The sequence below is a fragment of the Leptosomus discolor genome, chromosome 12 (assembly GCF_034619465.1).
Source record: "Leptosomus discolor isolate bLepDis1 chromosome 12, bLepDis1.hap2, whole genome shotgun sequence".
In the NCBI taxonomy this organism is placed as follows: Eukaryota; Metazoa; Chordata; class Aves; order Leptosomiformes; family Leptosomidae; genus Leptosomus; species Leptosomus discolor.
The window spans coordinates 10,596,098-10,620,422 of NC_141402.1; the positions used below are offsets into that span (position 1 = coordinate 10,596,098).

Below are 24,325 nucleotides of genomic sequence, written 5' to 3' on the forward strand. Positions count from 1 at the left end.
GGGCGCGATCGAGTGAGCGCCTCGTGCCGCCTCGCGCGCCAATCGGCAGGCGCTCCGGGAGCTGGGAGAAGGCGCGCGCGCGCTCCTCGCGCTCGCTCGCCCGCCGCCTCTCCCCTCCTCCTCACCCCCCGCTCCCGGCTGAAGCCGAGAGGCGGCAGCCAATCAGCGCACGGGAACGAACCGTGAGGCGAGCGGTCCCGCGTGCCGGGCTGCCTATAAAAGAGGGGGCCGGGAACGAGCGCGCTGCTCATCCGCTGCTGGCGCTGCGGGCGGAAGGACGCACACGAGGTGAGGGAGCGAAAGCGCGCGAGCCGTCCCGCCCGCTCTTCGCCCGCACGGCCGCCGCGCCCCGCGCCATGAAGACCAAGTTCTGTAACGGCGAGACCGACCCCTCCCCGCTCGGGCTCCTCCTCGGCTGCAGCTCCGGCGGGGGCGGTGTCGTCCTCCCCGCCGCCGGGCAGCCCCCCTCGCCGCTGGCTCACGCCGACCCCGACGGGAAAGACCCCGTAGCGGCGGGCAGAGGCGGGGGCGCCACGACCCCGCCCTCCGCGCTGCTGCTGCCGCCGCCGGCTGAGGAGGAGCCGCCGCTCGACCCCCGGACGCGGCGCAAGGCGTATCTGTGGTGTAAGGAGTTCCTGCCCGGGGCCTGGCGGGGGCTGCGGGAGGAGCAGCTGCGCATCAGCCCCATCAGGTCAGCGCGCGGGGGGGGGGGGGTGGGGGTGGGGCTGGTCCCTGCGGGGGGCGGGCGGGGCCTCTGGGAGCCCGAGACGCTTCCTGACGCGGGGGGGGAGGATCTGTCTCTTGTAGTCTTTTTTTTGTTGTTTTTTTTTTTCCTTTAAAAATAAATTCTTCCTCAGTGTGCGTTTCTGGGCGGAGGAGAGCTGGAGGGGGCGGCTGCACCTCCGCCGTCCGCAGTGGCGGCGGGGCTGGGCGGGGGCGTGAGGTGGGGAGAGGCGGCCGGGCCCACCGCCTCGGCGCGGGGGAGGTCGTCCGGGGGGTGTGGGGGTGTGGAAGGCCCTAGGTGCGCCGCGCCAGCCCCCTCCCGGCGGAGCGGGGGAGCTGGTGCTGCAGCGCCGCGGCCCCGGGCCGGGGGAGGGGCCCCGGACGTCGACGGCGCGAGTGTTGGAGCGGGTAGAAACAGCTGCGCTGGGCACGGAGCTCCATCCTGAGAAAAATAAGTGCCTTTTTTGGCGTGGCCCTGGCCGTTCTGAACCGCAGAAGTGTGCAGGTAAATGCGGTGTATTGATGATGTGAGTCATCTTTTATATATATAGTAACAAGTGCTTGTGACTCAGCACGTTGGCAGCAGAAATACGTACATTGGGGATGTTCTGGAAGCAGTATGTAATGTGCGTGAGATCCTCGCTGCCTCTGCGGAATTAGTCTCTTATGTATCAGTCCTATGTGCTGGTTAAACCCGTGTTAGTTTTACAGACTGCTTTTCCAGTGTCTCAGTGCTTGATCATTCTACCTGATCAAATGTAGGGTTGCGTACAGTTTCAAAGGATGTGGTTGTCAGCTGCTCCCCTTGAGTCCTGAGTTTCCTTTCCTGGTGTTTCTACTTTTGTTGAAACACAAAATACCTGTGGATCTACCCCCAGTTAGTCAAGAGAGGATAAACTGTTGGCAAAGCTCTGATACATAGAAGTATAATCAAACCCCATCGTGTTCATTTCTAAATGTGTTTTAAAGGCCTTAGTCAAAACAAGCAACTTGTTGAAAGCCAGTGCAGATAATATTTGAATTTTTAGATGATTTCTTCTCACTTGACATGACTATACTAAGTTCATAAAAGGAGAGAATTTTTAGAAGGCTGTTCCTGGACAGTGGACTAGTCTGATATGTCTGTAATCTGACTTGCTTAATTCTGTTTTCATCCTTATTAGTGTGTACTGCTGACTTTAGTACTTATTTTCTAAAGCCTTAACTTTTAGCACAGTTATTCTTGCATTTCTTGGGAACTTTCCCTCTCAGACACCACTTAAAAATGCCTTGATAGTTTCCAGATTGGGATGAAGAGAGGGTGGGCTGAAACATAAGAATGTGTAAAACTGTGCTGATGGGCAGTTGCATTTATCTTGGCAAAAGCCTTCTCCCCACTTCTGTCTACAGAGAATGCAGCACCCTGTTGGTTTGCTGGTTGTGGTTTCACGCCAGTGAGGCACCTGGTGTGGGTTCCCCGGTGGTCTGGCAGTACGGCCATTTTGACTGTACTGGTGTGGGTGCTGTTTGGTGCTTGGTACTGCAGGATGAAGGGGTCCAGCCTTGTTGTTTGAGAGCAAAGAAATGGGTTCGTATTTCATCCAAATGCAGGTGCATAAAGACATTTAACTGCTGTGGCTGTGATTTGGGCAGAGCTGGGGGAAGCTTTTGAACAGGTGACCCTTTGGAAGGGCTTACCTGTAGGTGATTTGTAGCAGCAGACTAACCCATAGCTTTATCTGTATAAGAGTGAGATATGCCCTCTTGACCCTTAAACAAGCTGCTGAGTCTACTGATCTTTCAGGAGAACAATACCTTTTATTAGACTCCCCGTATGGACTTCCTTGATTACAGGTAACTTTTGAAGTCTTAAGTGCCTAAAACTGTAGTGAAACTTCTGTTTAGTGGAGTTCACCCTCGGTAAGACACTCCCGCTTGGCTGGAGAGGTATAAGAAAGTCTCTGGTTTCATGCAGTGTGTGCAGGCTGAGCATGTGTTTAAATAAGTAACATAACTGTGCAGGATTTTGAGCTCTAGTCTGGTATTTTTTGTAAAGTGGGTTTCAATGTCTTTAGTTCTATTTCAGTATTGTTAGTTTCACCGAAGTCTGTCAGAGGCTTAGAAAAGGTGGCGAGTGGTTTTGTTTGTTTGCTTTTTAAAAAAAAAAGTCTAGCACAGTTTAAATGGAGCCAGAAACGTAACTGGTACAGCTAACCAGTATTCTGACTGCATCTGGATAGTCTGGCTTTGCTCTTTGTTTGAGATCCTTTCCATCTGTCTGTGTCTTCTACCTGGTCACCTGCATGGTTCAAAGTTACCTCCTATCTCTGTCTCTAAACATCCTTTTCTGGATGCCTGCCAAGTACCTGGTTCTCTTCTGTCGTCTTTCCTGAGCATATTGTGCAAGTGCTGTTTTATACCCCATTTTCTTTAGATTTCTTTTTTCCTTCTCAGTCACTGGCTTTGAGTGTGTAGGGCAGCCCTTCTCTGCATCAGCTCCCAGTAAATACATACAGGTCCTCTACTTCTCAGTCAGCTTTTTCTCCAGAAAGTCTTTACGACTTCCCCACTGTGTGGTAAGAGAACTCAGAAAAATATTTGAAAAAGCACAAAGAGGGGTGTCAGGTTAGTATTAAGAACTGCGTTTTAGCCCCTGCATCTTGGATCTGCCATGGATTCCTGGGATCAAAGCTCACTGCAAGGTAATACTGAGTACTTCTGTTTTGGACATTATGAAAAACTGTTACTTTATGAAGGAAGTCACAACAGAGGTACTACTATTTAAATTCTAGAGTTCCAGCAGTAAGTTATGTAGCATGCTGCAAGTAAAATTACTCCTTTTTAAAATCTGCTGCCTCATCAGTTTACTACTAGCTACTGTATTTGGATTGTATCTGGTTTTGAAAGCTGTTTCTTTAATAGCAAGATGGACAACTTTTCTCAGTTGAGCTGATTTGCATTTGTTTTGCAAGTAAACAAGAAGTTTCAGTACTCTTTCCTCTTATAGTAGAGGAAGAAATAATAGGGAAAATTGATTGCAGAAGGGAAATTTCAAAACTTAGTAATGAACATACTGATAATGGAGGGGATGCAGAAAGACAATGTAGTAAAGCAAATGTAGGCTGAGTGTCTACTCAGTCTTGCTGTTCTTAGTGGGCTGCTAGAAATCAGGGAACTTAAATACTAGATTAGAGAATCCAGCTTGATGAACCTGTAGAAAACAAACACTGTCACTTTCCTGTAAGAATACTGTTGTAAAACACTAACTCTGAAAGCCAGTGTGCTTGTGCAACCCCTGTGTGACTGCAGCCTGGGGCTCCCTGGTTTGTGCCTTACCTGGTAAGGTTCTGAGGGTGACTTGAGCTTGTGACAAGGACATGAGCAATTTCTTTAAAATAAAGCACTGCTTTAATGGTAAGTTTCAAAATGGAAAATGGGTCCCTAAGAGTGATAGCAGGAGTAGGGCTTGCATCAGTGATGCTGTAGCACAGGTGTTCAGGTTAAATCTTCATAGCTGCCAACCTGGCAATACCAGCTCTGCACTCAGACTTGGGGATTTATACTCACTGCATGGTTTTAAGCTGATTCTGCTGTTTTGCTTGTTTGGGCCACCAAGTCTATCTGACAAGACTCCAGCATCACTTTCTGGAAGTCATGGAAATACTAAAGTGAAGAGAAGTCCACACCTTGTCTTAGTTGGCTGTTACGTGTTATGTCAGTTTGTTCATGGCTTGGGCTGTAACTTGGATCAGTAGGTCTCGATGGTGAACGGTACATGAAGAAGCACGAAGCTGCCAGGTTTTTTATTGAAGCTTTGTGTTATGAGTTACTGGTACTGTTGGAAAATCGTTCCTCATGTTAGAGTGGATTGGTTAATTGTACTGAAAGGGTGATTAGTGCGCCTTTAATTTGCAGCAAACAAAACATATGTGCTCATCCGAGTCAGCTGATCACTTACCTTTCTCTGATAGAGGTGGCCTCAGCAACATGCTGTTTCAGTGCTCACTACCCGATGCCATCGAGACAGTGGCAGATGAACCACGGAAGGTTCTCCTGCGCTTATATGGTGCAATCCTGCAGATGGTGAGTACGGGGAGTGCTTTGGGAGTGGGAGGGTTTCTGTAGCTTAAGTGTAATGTGTTTGGAGGTCGTAATTTGTGACACACTGCACGCGTGTGCTGCTCTGGCCTTTTGGGGGTGTGTCCTAGCAGTAGCAGGGTAGAAGGCTAGCTTAAAGCCATTTTCTTTGTAGTTTGTTGTTGTCTAGAACTTACACTCCTCTCTGTACAGATCCTGACTGGCATGTATCAGCAGAAGGCTCATTTGCTCTCCATTTGATCAGTAATATTTTGTTTATGGTGTTAAGTTTGGACTGTGGTGTTTCAGAGAAGTTAAAGTTTGTTCTTGTACAGTGTGTAGGACTTCGGCATAACTAGCAAGATTGCAAGAGACTAAACTGCTTAATTTTAACCTTGGTAGTACCTATATGAGTCTTGGAGATTAAAGTTGAAGGTTTTGTCAGCACTCGGCGCTCAAGTATTTTATTAGATCTCATGGGTAATTGTGTTGCTGGAAAATTTGCTCTGTAGCGTTAGAACGAAAATGAAGCACAAACATCAATACTGTACAGCCATCTCATTCCAAAACATGCTTTCCTAAATGTGTGATGTGCCTCATAGCTGGCATAGAAGCTTAAGCAGATGTTTGTCAAACTTTTAATGTTATTTTTTTTATTTGGTTAGTAAAAGATCAATAGCATTGAAATTTGTCAGACCTTAAGAGAAATGGTTGGCAAGTTTCAAAATTCTTGATTTTAAGCCTGACAATATTTCATAAAGGTGACCTCTTCTAAAGCGTACAGGCTGTTACCATGGGACTGTACCGCAGATCTTCTCTTACCCATCCCTCCTAGACACTTGATTATATTGTAAATAAATAATCATAATGTGTTTAACCTTATGAAAAATTGCACCTTCATAAAAATACATTTGGATGTTGGCAGTTGTTGCTATTTGACTTAGAGGGTCTGGTTTTATTATCCATTAATTTGATATTTTTCTGGTACTCAGTCACTTGCTTTGAATAACTGATCCAATATCTGCAGGACATTGGCTGTTCCTGAGATTCCGGCCCATTCTTCTGCTGCCTTGACCAAACTTACTATTAAAACTCTCATTGGATACTGTCACTTAACTGGCTTTAAAGTGTTTGTTCGTTATACTATGCAAGGTATTAACTTTCCCATGGTAGAGAACTTTACCAGAAATACGTAAAAGATTCCAGTGGCTTGCAACGGCATGAAATGCTTGGCTGCACCACTGCGTGTGTGTTGGGAAAGTTAAACTATTAAACAAGAAAAGCGTGTAGAAGTTCATTAAATGAAGCTTAAATAATCTTGCCTTTAGTTTAAGAGAAACAAAAAGCAAAGTGAAAAAAAAATGGTGGTGAGAAACTTCGCTTTTGAAATGACTCCTAGGGTTGATGCTGAGAATTTTTTTCCAGAATTAATGGCTTTAATGCAATGCTGACTTAATATGTAGAAGGCTTGAGTAGGAACCTGGGCTGTAAAACTGCTGTGGTGGTAGAACTTCTGTTGCCCAAGAGCTGTGAAGGAATGTGGCTTTTCCCTTATATTTCAAAGGAAAAGTAAAGTAGGCTCTAGAATCTGGTTGCCCTCCTCTTCCCTCAGGGTGTTTTTTTAACTTGCCTTTTCTGTGCCCCTATCCACTGAAGAAATCAAAATAAAATTTTGGGCTCTACAATCAGAACTAATTTGGTTTGAAAATTGAAAGTGTGTTCATAACTTTCTAACCTTTCTACTCTTGGTGTTGAAGGATCTTTTGAGATGTCTAACTTCCTTTATTTCCGTAGTGGCAGTGAAATGACTGCTCTTGTTGGTGCAGTTCACTAAAGGTTAAGTAAGCAGAGAAAGTCCCAAGGTAAAACTTTCAGATTGCATTGAGGTTCACAATTTTTGTCGACAAACATTTGTCTCTTCCAGCCCCTCTACCTTAAATGCAAGTTAAAATATAAGCAAACTGTTTTATTGGGGTATTTTGAAAACCTCACTTAGGATTCTTCTGAATTTCTGGGTGGCATAAGCAGAATGTTATGACAAGCCTGTCAAGAGGGAGTAATTTGATATTTTTTAGTAATGTTGCTTACGTTTAAAACCCTGTAGAAATTAAGGGACACTGCTTAAATAAGTTGAGTTTTGAGACTTTATGCTAAAATCAGAGCTTAATTCTCGATGAGTTAATTGTACCTGCCACTGGGTATTAGTAGTTACCACTTGTTTGTTTGAGCTGTTGTAGCATGTTTTAACTCTTGTCCATTTTACTTCCTGTTGAAATTGAAGCACAAACCAATGATAATACTTCTTATTTACTGTAAATACCCTAGATCTGTAGCAATCTGCACCAAATTGTTCTATGTACAGAAGACAAGTTTAAGTTAAAATCTTGAATAGAAGTGAAAAATGGATACCTGATACTAACTAAAGAATGAAGGATACTGGCACCATAATTCTTTGAGCCACCTCTTTAAAGGAACCTTTTTTGCAGTTTGAAAATAGCCCCAGTTTGCTTATTATGACTCTTGGAAGACACAAATGTCAGTACATGAAACTCATCCAATATAAACCATGCCAGCTGGCTAAAGCTGCCACACAGGGAAGGCTTTGTGCCTTCCTCTGTCATAGCTGATATGTTTAAGCAAATTTTTTGTGTGCATGACTGTTTCGGGGGGAGTTGGGGGGGAGATGAACTGAGCTGGCTCGGCCATTGTTATGAATGGTCACACTGGCATGGATGTTTAAAAATCAAGGACTTCTCTTGAGTGTATCCTTGAGCAGAACATTTTTAAGACAAATATTTGTGCTTGTGACAGGTTAAAGTACTAACCACATTAAAACTCAAATGTTTGAGGCACAATGCAGATATGTTCTACATTGAAAAAAGGGGAAATGTCTTACTCTGCTTCACTTATTCTTGCTCCAGCTTAGTTGCTAAATTTAAAGGGGAGCATTGAAACCTCATGATGAAATGTCTTTAACTGTTGGCTATGTAAGTGTTAAAAACAATGGAAACAAGAGGTTTTCCAACAATATGCTGTTTCATGTCCAGACTTTAAGACTGGATTTCACATGCAGATCGTTGTGATATTTCTACTTAAATTCAGAACAACCAAAACTCCCCACATCTCAGAAAACACTGACAGGATTTCAATAAGATAGCATCAACAAAAAAAAACAACCCTCAAATTAAGGTGAATTTCTTCAAAGTTCACCTATCAAAAGGTAACTTGGGGATTGATTCCCATTCTTGTACACATGTCAAAAGAACCTTGAACTCTGATTCACTGGGGCTCTGTTACTTTGCACCAGCCAAAACAAAATCTATGAATGAGGAAAACCAAACCAGTATAGCTAATGTTCTACTCTGGTCTCTCAATTTGTATGTGAACAGACACAAAATAAGTATAAATGGTTGCCACAGTTCTGTGGTAAATCTTTTTCCATACCTGCCTTGCTGCCTTTTATTTTTGTAACTAAATAAAATGCAGACTGCTGTGTAACTGTAATTATCAACGTCTTCTGTGGTTGTTGGTGTCCATGTCTGTTTGTAGCATGGAGTAACTACAAATCCCTGGCACTGGCAGACGGCTTGAAAGAAACCAAGCACCTTACGGGGATATGTTTGTGTTGGGTGGCATTAAGGGTGTTCTGGGGGTAATGTACCACTTTAGTTGTATATGCATGTGTTCTCTGCTGCAGGCTTGCCCATGCGATCGTGCCTAGAGCACTCTGGTTTCCAGGTGACAGACACGATTCACGGTATAGTATGAGATCTCTGAAGTTGGAGCATTCTCTACAGCTTTCATTTTCTTTAGTACTGGATTTCATTGTTTAAAAGTAAGGCTTAAGTAGCACCAGCTACTGTCTGTGCATCTGAATGTTTACAGCAGTAACAAAATACCAAAGTACTGCCCCTTCCTTTCCTCTGCTCCCTCATAAGAGAATGGTAACTTGAAATGAAGAGGATTAGAGATGTCTTTGTGGCTTTTGTAGGGCTTGAACTGGGAGTTACTCTTCACACACTAGAGTCTAGGACTTCAGAAAATTGGTATCGGTTCCTTCAGGTCTGGCAGGCATCAGTGATCAACGGCAGATTCTTAGAAGCAGAAATAGTTACTGCAGAATCTAAACCTGTTTGTGTTCCTGTCCCTTGAAGTTCAAATTGAGCTCTTCCGCCAGCTTTTCCAATTAAGGAAAGTTTCCCCTGCATAGGTTGCCTCTAACTTCTCAGGCAGTTCCATGTAATGTTGCAATTCCTTGGGATCTGAATTTCTAGGAATTTGTCTAAATCAAAATATTACAGTATTTTGAAGTCTGGAAAACAACTAAAGCTGACTAAACTCAGAAAAGTGGATTTAAATTTGTGAGGAGAGCTAAGAGTTATTTGGGGGGAAAAATGTTGCAAGTTCCTTCTCTCTACAGAATTCTGCCAAGCCTCATTTGGGATTTTTGATACAGAGCTCATCTCCCAGCTATGGGAGAAATAAATTTGGGACAGTAAGGAGAAAATTAAGAAGAATTCAATTTTATGTGTCAAACTGCCAGATGTATAAATGCTGTCTGGTCATCTTCTGATCACAGATCAGATAATCTGCAATGTCCCCTGTTCTAGGACTTTCATCTTGTACCTGGAGCTTCCTGCCTTAAAATCAATTTACATGATCACAAAGTGGACTCTGTAACGACTTTTGTTGTCTCTGTGCATATAGCTGTCCTCCCTTACGAAAATTGCAGTGGGCTTTCTTAGTCTGCTTTGAGAATAAACCTTTCCACAATAAAAGCACCGAACAAATATTTAAAGAAATCTTAAAGATGTAGACCATGTGTCCGTTTCTAGGTAATATTTCCATAGGGCAATTAGAAACCTCCAGCAGTTCTTCAGTTATGCTCTTATTTGGGTAATTAAAATCTCCTTGTTTCTGTTGGAGTCAAAAGCTCCCAGAATTGGACATAAGTTGGAGTGAGCTATTGGAGTTCATGGAAAAATTGAAGTTTTGACTGGTTTAGCTAAGAACACATAAGCTGAATGTGTGGATCAAATGGCCCATGGTATGAGATGTTTCACTCTGAGCCACTGTTCTCATAGGTGGTTGTGCAGTCAGAAACCAATCAAATCCCACCATCTGTTAAACTCTTAAACTCTTGAACTTCAATTACATGAAATTGCATCCTGCTTACTTTGTTCCCTGTGACCACACATGCTGGAGACTTTCCTAATTGTAGGCTGGGGACATGGCCACTTGTGAAGACTGATCCTCTCCAAGCTCCCATTCGTATTTACAAGTTATTTACAAATTATTTTGCATTTATTCTCCCCTGGACACTAATGCTCCATGCTGAGGGAACAGAAAAGAGGAAGGGATGCCGCAGAAGTCTCCTTTTCTGATGACTCTGCAATACACGTCCCGAACTGTCTCTTTCTAGTGGCACAGCAGGTGCCATTAGGCATCTCCAACACTGATTTGAGGTGGACTCTTAGAACTGGCTAGCTTTTTATACAGTATGACTTCTGGAAAGCAGATGCCAGTTCAGGTTTTAGGGAAAAGCCTAATCTGCTTACCTTCTGATGAACTGAACCATTCTGAGAGCACCATTAATCAGGAAAGACTCCTGGATGGTGAGTAACTTTCTGACTGTTCAAGAAAATTCTGTAAGATGCGAGAGTGGTATTGATGTAGGACATGCTTGTTCAGAGAAGCCATCTGTAAATGACTTTAATGCTGTTGAGTAGTTATGCATTTAGCTTTAGTGAATACGTTTTGAATTTAATAATTTCCTTGAAAAGAATATAAACTAATAGTAGTTTTCATATTGTCTTGTTTTAAACTTACTGTCCTATAGTGGAATGGGAACTACTTGCTGAAAGACCATCGATTCACGTTAACTATACTTCTTCTGTAGCTTCTGAAATATTGTAACTGCATAGCTTGTGTAAATCATTAGCTTGTTGTATTGTACTGAAGGCAGCTGGTGTGGCTTAACTGTATTCATTAAGTTCATATTTCCACCCTTGCTTTGGACATGTTAGAGCTTTGGAACAGAAAGGTATGCACCCGGTTTATGCTCACATGGTTTTGTTCAGAAGGTGGAGATGCAGGCTACCTTTATGGGCCTCTAAGGCCAGTCTGGTTTTTAAACAGTCAGTGGTGGAATTGCAACATAAATAGCAGCCACAAACTGTCGCTAGTTCTAAGCAAATACTTGCTTTCTCTTCTCCTTACCTTCAAGCCCTTTAGAGGACAAGGGTTTTATTACATCTTGAATTTTAAATGTGCAGCTCTATTAAAAGCATGTGCCACTGAGGGTTCAGTTGCTGAGGGTATGGTTTGATACTCTGCAACTGCTTTATAATGACTGTTAACAATCCCAGCACAATACATTATGCATGGAATTTGTTAAAGTTTTGCCAGTATACCACAGTTCTTACGGAGACATCTTTAGTTTATGTGGACAGTTCATTTGAAGAAAAATCTTGGATTTGCACAACCAGTGGTACATTGCACATGTAGCCTAGACAGCATACTGTAAGTAAGGAAATTCTAGTCACAAGAAATATGGAAAAAAGAGAATAGAAAAAAGCAAGCGCTTTGCAAGCATCATAACGTGCCTCTTCTGATAGTCCTTCTAAGGCTTTTTTGTCATCTCTGTAAGGTGTCTCTTTGCTTTAGCTGCAGGAAGAATATCGTTCCAGATGTCATGCAGAGGGACTTAATTTTCTCTTAATTAAAAATGTTCCTCTGATCTTATGATACATTGACATCTTGTTTTGAAATGCTGGCAAACAATAAAAACGTAGTTGAAAATTAGCTCTCTGGCTCTTGACAGGAGTGACTTGGTCTCAGTGGCACATCCTTTTGAAAGATTTTGGATTGTTGCAATAGCGTGGTGGTCAGAGGTGAGATGGATGCTAGTGTTGTAGCTGTCACAGATCAAGACAGTGTTGAGGCACCTAGTTAATTGTAGCTGGCACTTCTGTTCCCTTTGTTCTGGTGGTTGCAGGTTGATCATGTTAAATTTCATCTTCTCATTGTGTTTCCTTTTCTCATTCATAGAGGTCCTGTAATAAAGGAGAGTCTGTACAGTCTCAGAAGGAAAATGACTTGCAAGTGAGTAATTAAATTTGCCTGTTTGACAGAATTTTATAGATGTCTGAGATGTGGTGATTCTCCTTGTTGTAAACAAAGTTCCTCCACCAGGTGTCCCGGCTGTGTCTCTAGAAACTGTAAACAGCAATGGAGAAAATAAATCTGGTTGCTTATAGAAGTAACACTGTAACATCAGTGTCTGTACATAGTTTGGAAAGTTTTAAGCATTCCCTGTTAACAAGAAACACCCTCCCCGATTGCACCCTAAATGCTTTCTTACCATTTCTAACATCGGTGTCGGCTGTTTCTCATACCGGGCTCTTCTTTCTTGAGCAGAGGGAGGTCAGTGCTTGGTGTTACCTAACCTCTGCTTTGGAACATGTTGATGAGCCCTTCTGAGGCAAGTGTATGGGGCTGGAGAGAACTTTCCCTTGACCACGAAGTGTTTCTGATTAGCATTGTGCTTGGATCATCTGTGTTCTGCAGACTTTAAAGTTGTTGCATTTGGAACCATTTCCGCTCATGCAGCGTGATGGTTAGCTGAGTGTAATTTTTCATAAAAGTCATCTGAACAGAATTTGGTAGTTTGGGTTTCTACCCTGGCAGTATTTTTTTTTGGAAAGGGATAACATTGCAGCATGTTAGCCAGATGCTTTGCTTGTTAGGTACTGTCAGTTTTCAGCTCTGTAATGGTTTTGGCAGTGATTAGGGAGAAGTACGTTTTACTTGTTCAATCAGTGCTGCTTTTCTCCCCTTGTATTTTCTGCCTTCTGGAAATGCCATCTGAAACAGTTCAAGCATTTGTTTTTTTTCTAGTGAATCAAAACAAGGTTTTAAAATTTTTTGTTGCTGAATGACTGCTTTTGAAGTTTTGTTGAACTTTCAGTTAAGTTTACTGGAACAGTTTCAATCAATCGAACCAAGACCAAACTGCAAAATGTACTGGTTTGGTTCCTCAGCTTTCTTCAGATATTCTTACGTTGCTGCTTTTAGATAGTATTTGCCTGTGCTTTTTAACCTTGAAGCAGCTCTTCCATGGGGACATGCAGCCAGCCTTGTTAACGCTGCTGACAGAGAACTGAAAAAAGTACTGGTTTGATTCATCAGTTTTCTTCAGAGATGAAAAAAGGAGGTGGCTTGATTTCTCCCCTGCCCCAATCCAGTAAAAAAAAAGTTCCTGAAGTTATACAAGAAAACAAAAGTCCAAACAAGCCCTGCTCTGGTGCCAGCACCTCAGAAGTTTTGCAGTACAGGAAGGAATGGTCTTCATTTGTTGCCTGAAAACAGTGATTCTGTGCTGGTGGGTTACTGTTTTCTGCTATTAATCTCATAGTGCTGCAACTTCACTGTTGGATTCTCCTTGCCCGAATGGGAGTTGCATACTGGAAAGATCTTGTAAAGAGTGTTTATAATTCTTAGGTTTGACGTGCAACATTCAGCTCTAAGGATTCATTTAAAAGTGTGAGTGGTCAGATCTTCTCCAGAAGCTTGTTTTAAATACAAGTGCTGGTGGTTACATCTGTTTGATTAAAATTGAGAGTTTCAGAGCTTAAAACAGCAGGTGCAAGTCTATTGCAAAGTATTTGAAGGCATTGAGATACTTGGTAATGATGCTTGAACCTTTAAAACAGCGATCAGGTGACCATTTAACTGAAGAGGTTAATCTGTGTCCAGATTGAAGTATGCTGTAGAATTTTCGAACATCCTTCAGTAGTTTATTTCCACACCTATGCTTGACAGTGGTGTGTGGGGTGGACACTTGGTAAAAGGTCCATCAAGTAGGAGAAGCCTTTGTGCCTGAGATAGGTATAGATGGTATTATTGCAGAGCGCCTGTTGGACTTGGTCCCAAGTGACTATTCTGTTACAGCAGAGGAGGTTGGGGTTTTTTGTATCAAGAGTCAGGCACTAGAGCACTCAAACCTGAATATTCTTACATTGCTGCTTTTAGGTAATATTTGCCTGTACTTTTTAACCCTGAAGCAGATCTTCCATGGGGACATGCAGCCAGCCTTGTTAATGTTGCTGACACAGGGTTACAAACTCGCAGTCGTGGAGTTGTGGATTATCTGAAGGTTCCAGATTTTTAAGCGTAACTTAAAAGACGAGGGCTAGGCAGATGCAGGGTGGAAGTAACCCAGAAGTACACTGTGGAGTAATTGGAAGTGTCACGCTTCCTGGTTGTCACTTCTGATACATTAAGGGACGTCTTAATGAAGAACATTTCCTTGGCACTTGCTATCCAAGTATCAGAAGTTGTTTTTTTCAGTAAGATGTTAAAACAGGGAGCTGACATCTTAATGGGAGCAGCCAACAGGACTGCTGTAAGCAGACTCTGAAACACCCTGGTGTCATACCAGGCACAGATGCAGCACCGACTGGTAATGGAGTAGACCTTCAGTAACTTGCATCTAACTTGCTTTTTTGCTGCTTGGCCTTAGGCTTCAGACCAGAACTGAAAAGTTCAGATCTGTGATGGTGAGAGCGTGTGAAATGATTAAGTACATATTTTTGGTGCATTAGTTCTGCTTTGAGGAGTTGAGGTGGAAAAACAGTGGCAGACATGGATGCACATTCACATGCAAATCATCTTAAACTCCCAGTTGGTGTTCTTGATGACTCTTTCACTTTTTATTGAAGTTAATGCTTCAGAACACGGTTATACGAGTCCTTCCTACGCTTCAGTATGAAATGCTAGGATTTCTTGAAGGTGCCAGAATAATGTGTGGGTCAGTAATAAAAATAACTTGTCAGTGGAACTGCCTGGAGCATCCTCAAGAGTGGAACTTTACAGAAGGAGATCCTGTCTGAGACTGCAGTGACTACGGTAACACACAAGGCTCTGTGGTCCAAAATCTCTGCGAGCTTTCTTAATTTTGTGTGCTCAGTTCTGATGCTTTTAAAAGTGTCTTTTGGACTGACTTTGAGATGAGTTGCTCAAAAGGAGGCAGAGGCTTAGCAGGTGTCTAGGATTTGAGTACAGCTGGATTCTGGGTAACATCACTGCTAGAAGTGGTGATTTATGCTGAGGTGTCTGTGTTTACTTATAGCTAATCTTACCCATCAAGGAAGCCATACTTCAGTGATTTTTCACTGTATTTTTGAGACTCATTTCATGTTTCTATCAGTTTTTGAACATTCCTATTAAAAAGCTGTCTGCTTGTGGCTGTTACGGACTGAGTTTACTGATGCAAGGAAAACCTTGAAGAAAAGTTACTGAAACCTGAGGCATGTTTGGAGGTACAAAAGGAAGAATGTTTATTCACACATACATGTTCCTTAGGAATTTAAATTGTTCTCTCAAAACCACACCAAATACCAAACAAACAAAAGCCCTAAAGTGTGCTTAACAGAAACAAATCCAAAGTCATTCTTCTAAAAGAAAAATGAGTTCAGTTGTTCACTTTATTCACTTGCAGAGTTAAAATGTCCTTTTGTGAGGCAGTGTTCTGAAATGTGTTAAAATAGCCAAGGATAATATTTACAGTTCCTGTGCTGTGCTTCAGCAGGATAAACTCCTTCAGGAAATGAAGTTGCAGAGTTCCCACAGGTTAGGGAGGAGAGGGTATTTTGGTTTTTGCATAATTTTCCTTTGACCTGGCCCCCAGCAGTACCTGTAAGTAATACAGATTTTCTTCCCCAGCTTTGAACTTGAAAGCAAAATATTTGTACTGCTCCCACACTAATGATGAGTTGTTATTAGTTGAGAAACTTTGGTTATTAAAACATTGTTGTTTTAAAGCTAACTGTAAAATTTCTCACTCCGTAGTGGTTTAGCTATTGTGCACACCTACATTAATGTCTGTGCAAGCACCAACTAATGATTTAAATGTCTGTGTTTTTTGTAGGGGGCAGAAGCCATGGTTCTGGAAAGTGTTATGTTTGCCATTCTTGCAGAGAGAGCTCTTGGCCCAAAGCTGTATGGAATCTTTCCACAAGGGCGACTGGAGGAGTTCATTCCCGTAAGTCCTGTTTATGGTTAGTTAGTGGGCTGCTGGTAGCTACTTTAATTGATCATGACAAGGAGGTCTCTGGACTGCCCAGGAAAGCAAGGATGTGGGAATGACACTTGGCAGCCCATAGTAATTGCTAGCTGTAACATGATACAGCTGTAGTGGGTGTTGGAGAGCCCAATTATAGCTCTTGCCAGGGAGAGATATCTAAAAACTCTTCAGCTGTAGCAGACACTAATAAATGAAGATAAAAAGCCTGTTAAATACCAAACATAGCACTGGAAGCTGTGGAGTAACACTTTCCTTTAAAGGCAACAAGAGCAGATGCTTTTGATGGTCTTAAATATTTAAGACCAATCTGCTTTGAAGATATTCTTAGTGCGAGATGTGATATTCCCCAGGTCTTGGTCTAGAAGAGAACTGATACCAAGCTGTAAGGAAGCTAGGCTGGCTAGCACGGCTTTTCTGAAGAGGGCAATTTTGTAAGTTTACTTGGGATGAAAAAAGTGTATTGCTTGAGAACTGTGCTAGTGTTTAATACTGTACTATATAGAGACTAATGCTAATGTTTGTAATTAATCACACTTTTGTAATTAATCAATTAACTTAAGACTACTGTATTTTATTACAGAGCAGGAAACTAAGTACTGAAGAACTAAGCTTACCTGACATATCTGCTGAAATAGCTGAGAAGATGGCCCGATTTCATGGAATGAAAATGCCATTTAATAAAGAACCGAAGTGGCTTTTTGGAACAATGGAAAAGTAAGTTATGCAATACTTCAAAGCATGGAAAAAAGGTGACCTGTGGCACTGTTGATAAGCAGATCATTCTTCTGAATGACTGAGAGCACAAGCTCTCTACCCAGAAACTGTTTGATAGTTACCTGAGGAACTTAAATTAACTTGAAAGAATAGTAACCTTTTCTTTAGTAACTCTTTTTTTTTAAACTTTTTGGATTTTAGCATAAATGGTGTCTTAGCATGGGAAGGCTAGCATACTTATTGTCACAAGTGCTGTACTGTTGTCTCTGTTTTTAACAGGTATCTAAATCAAGTGCTGAGGATTAAATTTACCAGAGAATCTAAAACTCAAAAACTGAACAAACTCCTCAGTTACAATCTTCCGCAGGAAATGAAAAATCTAAGGTAGGCTGATTTTTTGCCTACTGTTGTCTTCCCGTTAGCACAGTTTCAGTAGGAACTTGTGCAGTTGCTCAAACACATTATACAGTATAATACCCCGTATTCATTTTACTTCACAAACTGGGGATTGGTTTTGGTTCTGTAACCAGCCTGAGTATCATATGACTAACAAATTGATACAATCAATTGCTGATCTGACTTGCTGATGAGTGAAGTCCAACTTCATGGTCCTGATCTGGGGCTTCTAACAGAAAATAGGGTCTTACTAGAAATGAGCAGTGCTTCAGATGCTTACCACAAAATCCATTCTTTACCTGGAAAGTGGAACTGAATGCAGCGCTCTGGTTCTTACATGATCCTATACTGCTGTTTTCCAGAGCTATGCTTGAAGCTACTTCATCACCAGTTGTGTTTTGCCACAATGACTGTCAAGAAGGTAAGCTGCTACTATTTCATGACCTTGTTGTGTGATGCAGTATTAAGCCTTTTCTGGTCACTTGTTTGCTTTCTGAGAGGTAGTTGCATTGTCAAGGTGCCAGCCTCGCAGCTGGCCTGGAACAGCAGCCTGTGCACTCCCAGGGGGCCACAGTTGTAAAGTCAAGTGCATTGGCTTCAGCAGCCCTTCAGGCTAATTAACAGAACATCGATGTCATAACTGGATTAAGCCAAGTGTGTACACACGCTCTGTCAGTTCAGGTCAGCTGATGATGGGAGCCTTGGGTGTTTGCTGTTAAGACCAGGCCTGTCTTAGCTGCCTGCAGTATACATGGTCAGGGTAGGAGGTACTTTGGTCCTTGTGAAAGAAAGATACTGAAAAAGCACAGTGAATGGTGAAAATGGAGACTAGGGTAGTTTGACTTAGCAGTTCTCAGCTTGTACTGGTAAGAAGCTTTAGGAAAACCATATCTGCATTTTTTTAGTGCTCTGTCTGGGAGTCCTTGAGGGAAGAATAATTTTTCTGAGCCAGTTATCTAAAGAGATGGAAAAGAGGCAGGGCTGAAGGTGCTGGGTATGCTGTGTCTGTGCTCCCTGTCACATGTACAGTGGGTGGGCTGAGCTGGAAGGATGCTGCACCAGGACCGTACGCAGGGCTGCCTTGTTGTCAGGAGTGTCAGCCTTGTTAGCCAAGGCTGAGGAGTTGGCCGGGAGGAGGATTGCCCTGGAGGGATGGGCAGCACGAGGGGGGAAAAGCCACTGATCTGAGGTCAGCAGAGCTAGCTCAATAGTGGTGGAGCTCAGGGTCTCGTTGCTGGTGTGGCGAGGTGCAGTGCTGGAGCAGTTGGAGTGTGATAGGGCTGGGGCAAGCTTGGGAACCTAAATTTCCAAGGTGGGGGGAATACTGTGCTTGTTCTGTTGGTGCAAGAGTATGGCATAGAGAACAGATGCACCTGTGGAGAGGGGACAAACTATTGCGGAAATTGAAATCACTCCAGATTTATTTGCTAGTTGGCACTTGACAGAGGCAGACTTGATGCCTTTCAGATGAATTACAGTGACAGAGGGAATGGAAGGACAAATAAAGCCATCTCCTTTTTACAGAGCAAAAGGCTGAGCTTTTTTTCTAGGTACTGGTTGTGCCACGTTAGTAGAATAGCAAAGTGATCAGTCTGTGGCTCTTGAGCCGCTGAAAAGCGATTCCTGTCCCAAGTGTTGTGTGATCCAGGATGGTGCTACACGGGTATGAGAGAGGCTGCATCGTATAGGTCTCAAGTTTGGAAAGGAACGATTCCACAAGGGCTGCAAAGGCTGATGGTGTCACCTGAGTTGGCTGCAGGCTCACTGGGGAAGCAGGACCCTCTGTCTGTACAGAAGAAAACTTTCTTGCTTTCAGCTTTACAAGGTTTATGGGTTGTATCTCAACTTCCAGTGAGCTGCTGTACAGCCAGTGCAGCTTGGCTTTTCCTGTCATTCTTCTGCTCAGATATAAGGGGTAACTGGGATTACCTAAAGTGTTTCTTAAGGTACAGTGTTGCTTTTCTGTGACTTTCCTGTGACTATAGAATATACTGTATTATCTTAAATCTTTCAGGTAATGTCTTGCTTCTGGAAGGCAGAGAGAATTTGGAAAACCAAAAGCTGATGCTCATTGATTTTGAATACAGCAGCTATAACTACCGGTAAATCACTTTGGTTTTTGTTCAGCAGGAAGGTGTGTTACTTTCTACATGCTACAGCGAGAGCAGGAGCTGCACTGCTGGTTATCTGGCTGTTGTAGTGCACTATGCTCTGCCCTTAGTGCTGGGCAGCAATTAGCACTAGTCACAGCAGCTCTGGTTCCGGTGACGTTGGGCGTAGGCAGAGTCAGAGTTGTTAGAGCTCCCTGGCTGCCCAGACTAGGGGGCTTTTCTGCACAAATGGCTTCTTGCCTGCATGTCAAAGTTTCTTTCTAATTGGGAGATGAGGAGGATAGTTAGATGGTGGGTGTACTTATCTATGCAGGGTGAGTTTGCTTTTGTGAGGTTTTTAGTCAGTCCTGTCAAACGGCTTTCTCAGCTGTGCAGATGAGAGTAATCCCAGGTTTTTCACTCCATGGTTGCACAAATGCTTTCTGGTCTTACCTCAGGCATCTGGTACCTGTGTTTAAGAGTGATCTAAGTGTGTTGAGTCACTGGGAACATTAAACATTAGGATGACTGGAGCATAATGGAACCAGATAATGTAAAAGTGGGACATGTTAAACACTTTGAGTATGATCTCTTTGCCAGCGATAATCCTAACATTGAAGATGGGTCTGATCTTGTGCTGAGATGCCTGCAGTGTATATTCAAGTATCTTGGCCATCTCCATTGCCATAAACCTTGGTAGCAAAGGCTAGTGTATCATGTAGCTGGTAGCTTTCATTCTTAACTGCCTGTCTTGACTAACTGATTTGTAATAACTTGCAAAAAAGCTCTATTCTAGTAATCAATCCTCTACCTTGTTTAGCAAAACTGCAGTAAGTTCTAAATAGCCTTGTGCTTTTAAACTTGATTTTAGGTTTGTTTAAGCAAAACTAGACTGCTAATATGCAAATATTGAAGTAGTCGGTCTTTATCTCTTTTTCAGAGGATTTGATATTGGAAATCACTTCTGTGAATGGATGTATGATTACACATACGAGAAGTACCCTTTCTTCAAAGCTAGTGTTCTTAAGTATCCTTCAAAGAAGCAACAGGTAGGCACATAAGATGTAATTAATAAAATGCCACTGTCCAGAATCTTCAAATTTTAACTCTTTTTTCCAATTCTGTTTTGGACTTACTCCCTTAAATATAACACTTCCTGTAATCCTGACTACCTTTGCTTTAAAAATCACAGAAACTTGGTAATAGTTACTTGGGATAGAATATTTACTGTGTGCCACATAGCCGTCTACTGCAGAAAGTCCAGCAGTTGTGGACTGCAGCTGTGACATCAGCTGGCAGTAGCAAAATGTTGTCTGTTGTCCTGATATTATGGCTTTTCTTAAAGCAGACTTTCAAGCATTAGTAGAACCACCCTTAATCTTAAGGCTAACTTCAGTACTGTCGATGTTTGGAAAAAATAAATGACCTGTTACTAAAAGGCCTGCCTAATTCTGAAAGAAGCAAGTATGTCTTGAGACAGAGTTGTAACTGTTGTTTCCTTGCCTTCCAGCTTCATTTTATCTCCAGTTACCTGTCTGCATTCCATGATGGCTTTGAAAATCTGAGCAACGAAGACAAGTCCAAACTAGAAGAAGAAGTGTTGATAGAAGTTAACAGGTAACTTGTCTTTCACAGCTATATCTTGAAACTTCCACTGTAATACCTCTAATTGTGTGCTCACTGGGTGGGGAAACTTCAGCCAGGGGAGTTTATAAGCTATTTGCAATGGACAGGTTTCTCATTGCCCCACCTAACCTTTAGATATGTGGTGTGCACTGTTAGTGGAGAAAACGAAATGCTACTTGCTGGGGAAGCCAATAGAATTATTTTTATAATGTCATGCTTGAAGAAAAGGTGTGGACATCCCTGAAGTAGGGAATGCTGTTCTAACAGGGAGTGCAATAAGGTGGTGTGCCTTAGCTGGGTACTTCAGTAAACAGCCTTGTAATTTCAGGTTTGCCCTTGCATCACACTTCTTCTGGGGTCTGTGGTCCATTATACAAGCAAAGATCTCATCCATTGAGTTTGGCTACCTGGTAAGTTACTTAATCGTAGTTTCATGTAACTAAAAATGTGTACTCTTACGTGGCATATTGTTGGAAAGTAAATGAAATGTCCTCTTACAGCAACTGATACGTTCTAAGTGGAGTAAAACTTTAAAATCGATCCATTACTAGTTTGTGCTCTTTCCTTTCGAGTGTAAAGAACACCTTAGATGGTAAAAACTTTAAAAGTCTTCCCGTTGTAACGTAGGGAGACTGTAGCCTTCTGTGTCATGCTCTGCAGTGGGCTGGTGCCTTGCAGTGAGGTGGTTCTGCAGTGTGAGATCCCGTGCGGGAGGGAGGCTGGCGTGCAGCAAGTGTGGCTGGGGCAGTCGAGCAGTCAGAGTGCACCTGTAACCAAAGTGCATGTTGGTATTTGGTGGGCAACAGCAGCAGTGCTAGGAGGCTCTTCTTTGGGATCAGTCCCACCCTGGATACGTGTTCAGTGTCCTGTAAAGGGATACAGCATTCAGGTACATGGGATGTCCCGCAGGAAGTGTGGCAGAAGCCATCCTTTTTGGTGGAATTCTGAATTTTTTAGCTCCTGGTTTGGTTTTGTTTTTTTTTTCTGACTTGCTGGCAGCAGCGATCTTGTTAGAGTTGAAATGAGATTGGAGGAAATGACATTGTGGCTTGTGTTAGGAAGAGTGTGGCCAGCAGGACTAGGGAGGTGATTGTCCCCCTGTTCTTGGTGTTGGTGAGGCCCCACCTCAGTTTTGGGCCCCTCACTACGAGAAGGACATGGAGGTGCTGGAGAGAGTGCAGAGGAGGGCAACCAAGCTGGTGAAGGCCTAGAGAATGAGTCTTATGAAGAGTGGCTGAGGGAACTGGGGCTGTTTCGTCTTAAGCAAAGGAGGCAGAGGGGAGACCTTACTGCTCTCTACAACTGCCTGAGAGGACCTGTAGAGAGGCAGGTACTGGTCTCTTCTCACAGGTGACTAATGACAGAACAAGAGGGAACGGGCTGAAGCTGCACCAGGGTAGGTTTAGGCTTGACATCAGGAAAAAATGTTTTCACTGAAAGGGTTGTCAGACATTGGGACAGGCTGCTAGGGAGGTGGTGAGTCACCATCCCTTAATGTGTTTAAAGGTCATTTAGATGTGGTGCTTGGAGATACGGTTTAGGGGTGCGCTTGGTGTAGAGTAGGGTTGGTGGTTGGACTCTATCTCAAAGGTTTTTTCCAACCTGAATGATTCTATGAAATTTTAAGAGGTCAGAACACCTCTGGAGAGACTATCCTTCCCCAATAGAGCTAATTAACATGTTGAGATGATGGATTAGGAAGGTAAACCAGTTAATACCTTCATTATGCTTCACCATCCCAATTAAGAACCGTCATCTGTTTGCTGTATTGAGTACAAGATGTCCTTTATTTCTCCAGGAATACGCATTATCCAGATTCGATGTGTACTTTGATCAGAAGAGGAAGCTGAAGGTGTGAATGTGGGAGGAGTGGCCTGTTGGTTACTGTACAAAGAGGGCAGCTGGACAGAACTTACACTGTGCTTAGGCTACTGTATCTAACGAAGGTGTCACTGAATTCCAGTTCCTTGGAACGCAGGTGTACAGGACTGAAGACTATAAAAAGGACTTATTTACAGTTGCATAAATACTTGGGATGAGATTGGGAGACAAAAGTAAAATACAACAGTGCAATATCTTTAAATCTTTTTGATCTAGAAGGTATTTTATATTACTGGAGAAGCTTACAATTAAGTGTCCATACCACATGCACCAGAGCAAACAGTGTTACTGTGAGTACATTGTCTAGGGGGGTGTTGGTGTTATGGTTGATGTTGTGAGTGGAACAGCTGTAAAAGGTGATTCATTTATGTACTGCCTCATAATGAGAAGAAGCGAAGGAGACAACTTAAAACTGTGAAGTAGGTTTAAAATCTTACTGTGAGATGAAGTTCAACACGCCCCATGAACACTATCTTCAAAGCTGCTGATACATTACACCACTCTAACCATAAAGCAACCCAGCACGCTGGAGTGGTGCGCTTCAGAGCGTTACCTGCCTAGCCTGAATGTTTCTCCTCAACTGGTGTGCCTGTGAAGTGCGAATGAACCTTGAACTGGACATTCTGAAGGGCTTTGGCTTGAAATCTTCATTCCATGTCCTTCAAGAGCATACTTTAGCCCAGCCTGGTTGTCTCTTAAAACGCTGTGTCCTGCACAGGGGGTTCTGTGGGCTGGCAGCACTGGGAAGAGTGCCTTGACTTGCTCCCGCAGCCCCCCTCAACTGGATTGGCATTGACAGACATACCATTGGAGCCCGTCTTCTTGTGTTGCCACAGTGTCTGGCTGTGAGAAATGGTAGAGCCAAAGCCTGCAGGGAACACTTCAGGAAATGGCTGTTCTGCCCATCCGGCACGTAACAGGGCTGGGGAGGTGCTTTTCTTGCACCTTCCGTTTTCATCACGTTCCAGCAATCCAGTGAAGTGGAGCGTGTTGTGGGGAACAGCAGTGTGTACATCGGAACTCGTGTAATCTGTGTACATGTCATCTAAAGACTTTGGATCTTTGGGAGCTTGTTTGTTTTGAATGTTACTTGTTTGTACTTTCTAACACACTGTATTATAAATAATAAACTTCTAAGTCTCCCCTTTTTCACTTGTATAGCAAATACTGTTTCAAGCAGCTAAAATACTGCAGCATTTCATGTACTGTATAGCATAACTTGTAAAAGCTGTCATTTTATTCTCTAGTATAGAGAATTGTTTTCCATAAGCTCAATTATTAATATTTTATAATAAATATAAAGCACTTAAAACATCATAGTTGATATTCTTAAGTCTCTGTTATATTTGCAGGGTAAAACACGTGCTGTTTCTGGCCTTAATCTATGCTGGAAGTACTTTCTTGCTTACCTTCAAGGGCAGGCTCAGTGCTGTGGGATATACCTTCTCCTTAAGTGTCTTTTGCATTTCTGGTGTACCAGCAGCAGTCAAAAGTGTGGGCAAGAAAGGTGGTTAAAGTGTGTGATGAGATACAGTGAAGTGCTTAAACCTAAACCTTTCCCCACCTCTAAAACTAGTATCTGTCCTGTTAAGGACCCTAAAAGCCAAGGTGAAAGTTAGCAGCATGGATTGGGTGTTGCTGGCACACCAGGTGGGTGGAGTACCTGGCCCATGAATTGCCTGGTGATTTCTCTTGGCTACCAAAGGCTTGGTTTAACTGGCCTGATTGCACACAGTAAAGTGGGGGGTGGCAG

General features: G+C 42.9%; 1 protein-coding gene across 4 annotated transcripts; it reads left to right on the forward strand.

Moving 5' to 3' along the window:
• Positions 1-356: 356 nt before the first annotated feature.
• CHKA (choline kinase alpha) lies at positions 357-23,743 on the forward strand. 4 transcript variants are annotated; one of them, XM_086471965.1, is made up of 13 exons: positions 357-691; positions 4,674-4,798; positions 10,806-10,822; positions 11,830-11,883; positions 15,710-15,823; positions 16,446-16,579; positions 16,859-16,963; positions 17,338-17,396; positions 18,990-19,077; positions 20,006-20,114; positions 20,576-20,682; positions 21,020-21,101; positions 22,490-23,743. In XM_086471965.1, exons 1-13 carry the CDS (start codon positions 357-359, stop codon positions 22,547-22,549), a joined length of 1,389 nt encoding a protein of 462 aa, XP_086328091.1. In that variant the 3' UTR covers positions 22,550-23,743. The 4 variants fall into 4 exon arrangements, with proteins under 4 accessions (XP_086328091.1, XP_086328090.1, XP_086328093.1 ...); XM_086471964.1 differs by lacking the exon at positions 10,806-10,822 and having other exon boundaries at positions 4,674-4,785; XM_086471967.1 differs by lacking the exons at positions 10,806-10,822; positions 15,710-15,823 and having other exon boundaries at positions 4,674-4,785.
• Positions 23,744-24,325: the final 582 nt, after the last annotated feature.